The sequence below is a fragment of the Spinacia oleracea genome, chromosome 6, assembly GCF_020520425.1.
Source record: "Spinacia oleracea cultivar Varoflay chromosome 6, BTI_SOV_V1, whole genome shotgun sequence".
Classification (NCBI taxonomy): Eukaryota; Viridiplantae; Streptophyta; class Magnoliopsida; order Caryophyllales; family Amaranthaceae; genus Spinacia; species Spinacia oleracea.
Window position 1 is genome coordinate 110,100,505 of NC_079492.1, and position 5,693 is coordinate 110,106,197.

General features: G+C 40.3%; 1 protein-coding gene across 1 annotated transcript; it reads right to left on the reverse strand.

Annotated features, from left to right (window-relative positions):
• Positions 1-3,930: 3,930 nt before the first annotated feature.
• On the reverse strand, positions 3,931-5,410 carry LOC130463474 (NAC domain-containing protein 16-like). Its single transcript, XM_056832611.1, has 2 exons — positions 5,339-5,410; positions 3,931-4,566 (listed from the first exon to the last, which is right to left on the reverse strand). Exons 1-2 carry the CDS (start codon positions 5,408-5,410, stop codon positions 3,931-3,933), a joined length of 708 nt encoding a protein of 235 aa, XP_056688589.1.
• Positions 5,411-5,693: the final 283 nt, after the last annotated feature.

Sequence of the window (5,693 nt, forward strand, 5' to 3'; positions counted from 1 at the left end):
AAGGAAAACACACTGAAATAAAACTGGCCTATATTCTAAGGGGCCTTAAGACCATCTAAAGTCTTTATTATTTTTTCTATCAATCTAAAGAACTACTAGGCGCTTTTTACTAATGGTGCTCTATGTGGCTCAAGCCTGGGGTTTAGTCTCATAAAACTTCGCTCCTTCACCGGTACTCATCTTGAATTCCATTCCTTTTGCATTGACCCACTGATATGTCTTCACCCATCCGTTCTCGACCTCTTCTAGTGTTGATGCAGGAGAGATTAACCGGGTTGGATCGAAACCTTCATCTTGTAAAGCAAGGGTAGTCATCACCGTCTCGTTCTCCATAGGCCTCGATTCGTTAAACAATGTCCATAGAGCCTGGTTGTCCAATATTTCAGCTGTTTTAGTCTTGGTGCGGTGGGGTGCCTCATCCAAGGTGTGGCAGTCATGGAAAATTTCAAATCCGGGTTTTAGCAAGCCATCCTGAACGAAGGGTTCAGGGAAATCACAGCATGGGTGTTCTTCTCCTTCCCGAACGAACATCCCGTTAAGGGTCCTTTGATACGGGGGAAGGAGGGTGGTTTGTTTGGCTTTGTTAAGGCGTAGCCTAGACAGGCAGTCAGCAATATCTTCCTCCGTTGGTTCATAGCCTAAGCCAAAGGGAGTAGATTTGTCGGGAAAAGGATGGAATGTGTATTCCTTCTTCCTTATGCCCAATGGGGTTCCTGGGAAAAAACCTTGAGCTAACAGCATTCTAGGGATGACTCGGGATGCATGCGGGTCTAGGAATGCTGGATCATAATCTTCGATGAACTGGATTGCTTCTTCTATTTGAAACCCATAAAGGTCGTCTGCAGTTTCGGCCGTTCCAACCATAGTACAACTGACGTCGAGAGGAGGGGCGCGGATTTCTAGTATTACCCCGTTATGGTTAAGTTTAACCATTTGGTGCAAGGTAGAAGCCACACCTCCTAAGTCATGGAGCCAAGGTCGCCCCAAGAGGAGGTTGAAAGTGGGCTTGATGTCAATTATTTGAAACTCCGTGGTGCGTGCCACAGGCCCGGTTTGTATGGTGAGGTTGATTTTTCCCAGCATAGGCCTTCGGGAGTTATCATAAGCTCGTACCCCTTGCGTGGAGGTTTGGAAGTCATCATTTCCTAGCCCCAAGCAATGGGCGGTTCGTAATGGGCAAACATTAACCGCCGAACCGTTATCTACGAGCGCTAGGGGGATGTTTTGTCCTTTGCATCCAACCACTAGATAAAGGGCTTTATTGTGAGCACGCCCCTCTTTGGGCAAGTCTTTGTCAGTGAAAACTATGGCCTTTTCTCCAGCATCTCTCGTGACATGGCTAACCAATGAGTCAGGTGTGATATCTGTAGGTACTGAGATAGTGTCTTCAACAGACGAATTTCGCTAACCAATGAGTCAGATGTGATGATCTGTAGGTACTGACATGGCTAACCGCTTTTATCGTAGATACAACACATGCCCCGGTCGAGGTAGTGTCTTCAACAGACGAATTTCGCTCAAGAGGCCAACCCGCAAGTGCAAGCCAAGGGGGCATGCAGGCGAGAGAGACCTAATGAGCGAGCGATTGGATTCGGGATAGGTGTACTACCTGCACAAGTACCGAGTGGGCAACATGCGCGGTGTATGCACCCCCCTATTGGCGAAAAAAGGTATCCTTAGTCCCAACTCCCGAGGGAGCCGAGATTCGTTATGCGGTTCTGCCCGTTCACATTAATATGCTGATTTTCAGGTCGTCCCAACTTGATGGGTAAATAAACGCGGGGTAGGATCGTTTCACCCTTCGGCTATTTTGATTACCTACAAGCACGAGTATTTCCTTCACTATCCCCAGCGGAGTCGCCACTGTGAGGGGGTCGAAAAAGCACGAGGCTAATGCGTGACCTCGTCCCTCGTGGGTGTGACGATTCTTTTTTATTCAATCAAGTGTAATTGGATTTTCTGTGAGTTTACACCCAATTGACTAGTAATATAGGAGTCGCCATTCAGTTTTTAACTACAATGAGAAAAACTGACAAAACCCGGTTATCGTGACATAAAGGGAGTGCAATTATGTTTGACCACGACGGCCGTAGGTTCCCTTGTGATCCCTGGTGTGGGGATCTCTCAACAAACACCCGCAAGGTAGAGATTGAGGGTTCGGGGGACTGTAACTACCGAGAGGAGTACTTCGCTCGTCGATAACTCCAGAGGCAGGATATCCTTACTAGCTCAGCATAAATAATTGAAGGGACATACGTTAACTATTAAACTAATCTGAGTTGATTTTAGCAATATGCAACATATAATACTAGTTCGATCGCGATTATCTGATTTAGATTGCATTAAGGGACCTAGCATAATAATCCAATTTCCCAAAAATATTATTTTTGTTAGGCGTGATAGAACAATCAGATTTAGTTAGTTTAACAGTTCATAAAAAAGGCGAGGAAAGCAATTAAATCATCGAAGAGGGACACATTACGACGCACCCTTGAGAGGTGCGTCACAGTTCTCAGAAAACTAACCACTTTGACTTTGCTATTTCTCCTTTTTATTTAACGAATCTCAAATTATGGGACAGGATACGTTCTGTTCGATTTATGGATCGATTGCGACAGAACGCGTGAACAGTTTCGCAGCGTGAGGCTTAGGCTAAGGGTTGGAGTCAATACTCAGAATATAATTATGTTGTGTGTTCTTTTCACGTCGAATTTGGGGTTGTATTTATAGGGAAGAGTTCGTGGAAAGATAGAATCGCAGAGTTCTAATCCACAAAGAATTAGGAAAAAACACGTACCCAGGTAATTTCAGCGCCCAGGCCTGGGCGCCGAAGATTTCGGCGCCCAGAGTCAGGCGTTGAAAATAGGGTCTGGGCTGTTTTCTTAGTCAGATTCGGATTCCTGATATCCGTAGTGTTTGAGACTTAATCGAGTCTTTTAGTGCGTATTAATCTTGTGACGGGATGCGTCTGGGCCCGTTACGAACTCTAGGCTCGTTAGGATTTTAATTAATACGTAACTCTTATTTCCGAATCATATTAGGAATAGGATTTTCGCAGTTTTCTATCTCATTTAGGATTTATGTCGGAATGCAACACCTAATTCTGACAGGTTTCTATCTTTTATGACTTGCCACTTTTAGAAGCTACCCTTTATGGCAGTTACTATTTTTGGCAGGTTTCTATAAATAGCAGGTTTCGGGTGAAATGAAAAGGGGAATTGAGATTCGTTATTTTATAGGAGATGCGTTGTCAAGTGGAGATTTATGTTTTCATCATCGAACCTTTCCCTTTCGGGAATGGGGACAAAAGTAGGTGTCTACACCTGGTCATAGGCGAAAAAATAATAAAAATCATAAAAATTTAATTGTAAATCGGTGAACTGAAAAAAAACATTGTAATTTTTAAGTTTTTTTTTTTTAAAAAAAAAAAGGTTTTGGGTAGTGTATGTGTTTCTTACAATACGCGTTGAAATAAGCTCGTATCCAAATTCGAACCCGGGGCGCTGATGTATAATGTTCAATGCAAGACCAGTGAGACATGAGGCCTAAGCCATTGGTCATTATGGTTCAGATATGTATTTATGCGCATTTGAAGTAACGTATACCGCAATAATTAATTACCATATCACTCTAACAGTTAGGCAATAATTAAAAAAAACAGCTATTATATATATAGATATAGATTAAAACATAATATTAACATACTTAATTACAAAAGTCACATTGATATATTGACTATCAAAGCTGTCCCTCATGAAATAAAACATGTGTATCTACTAGTTTTAAATCCACAAAAACTATAAGGGACATAGGAACTAAGCACCAATGTGAAATTAGGAAGTTAAAACTACCCTAATAATTAGTTAGAAATTTTAACACATATTGTCCACGTACCAAAAACATGTCAAACCTCACTAAACACTTTGCGAATTACTGCCCTGAATACATGCAGTAGCTCTTCGCCAGTATTGCGAAGTTGTCGTTATCTTCTTGTTCCTTGATATCCTCGTCCGTGTCCGTATCCCATTCTTCCTCTAAAAATGGTGCACCGTATTGATCTGCAGTTTTTGGCCCGAATCCACTTTTTTTATAAAGCTTGCAGAGTACATAAGAGTCTTGTTGTATATTTCGTTGATGCAATCTTTCATCTCGTAGCTTGTACTCGTGCATCACCCAATCTGTCCTTTCGGAAGTTCCTCTCCTCCTTCCGTAAAAGACCAAAGTTGCAACTTTTCTTACGTTAGCTCTATGGCTACTTGTAACAATTATCCTATCCGTCCCCGTTTTCTTCCAATTTCCCCATGGTGTTACGCGCTTGTCCCTTTTTGCATTCGGGTTGTTTACTCGTTTAGGGGTGAAAAAGTACCAGATTTGTTCACTTGATTTTACACCTGCCATGATAGGAAGGTCCCATGGTGCGTGCTTGTACACGTCAACAGTGGCAACTTCATTACCATGAAGATTCTTTCCCTTTACTTTCCTCTTAAGGAAAAAGACTACTAATTCCTCGTCCGTTGGAGCGAATCGATAGCCCGGTTGGTGTTTTCTTTTGTTCAACGTAGTTAGCTGAATTAACAAATAGCACAAAAAAAACTTTAAACCCAAAATTTGTACATTTCGATATCCTCATTTACTATAACTAAGTCCTTTACACATAATTCGAAAATGATATTGACATGTAACAATTACTCACATCCAATTGCTAATTGTTGTCATCAAATATGCACATAGTCTATCTTAGTTTCCTTGGTTTTTTTGTAAACTCATGTGTGATTCTTTAGTGTGGATGTGTTGCTATTTAGCAATATTTCTACACTCATAGAGTCCTTGAAATTTTTACTTCCCTTGTTTCCCAAAAATTGACAACCAAATTTAGCAAACCCACTCAATTGTGTTGATTAGATTATTTAATAACTAGCCAAATTCACAACCAACTTAGTAGAATAACTAGCAAATTTCATCCTTTGCATGCATTGTTTGATTAAACCCATTTACTCACCAAAATATATATGCATTCCATCACATTTCCAAACCACGCATCACTAATTACACTAGCATTTCTCTAATTAATCCACCAGATTTTATCACCTAAAAGATGTCCAATTTTCATACTTATCACTTAACTAACAAATAATCTCTATTATTTCAAATTTAACAACGATAAAATCAAAGATAAAAGTTGATAATTCGTTTATAACATGTTCATCATTATACTGTATCAGTGAAGTGCACAGATTCCTTAAAAACATTAGCAACCCAAGTTGAAATTATGAAGAAATTCAATGTAAAGTGTTGAGAATTAAGGAAAAAACTTTAAATTTGAGTTGAAAAATCATACCATTTTCGGTTGTAGGGGCTTTACTTCACGATCGTTGTTGTTGTTTTGGTTTTCATGATCGACCTCTTCCATAATTGAGCTAATTGATTTTGATGAGAAAGGAGAGATGGAGGAGGAGAGAAGTTGAGTGATGAGCAATACAAATTTAGGAGGAGCTAATTGATTTGTTGCGTGTCTTTTATTTGCTTTGCAATGGGTACTTTTTCTTTTCAGAAATTGAAAGGCTCTAGGCTAGCTAGACTAGGCTAGGCTACTAGCATTCCTTTGATGGGATGCAGTTGTTGACCTTAAGACTTCCACTCCCAATTAATAATATTTTTGTTCTTATGTATAATTTTATTCATTGTTGTTTATA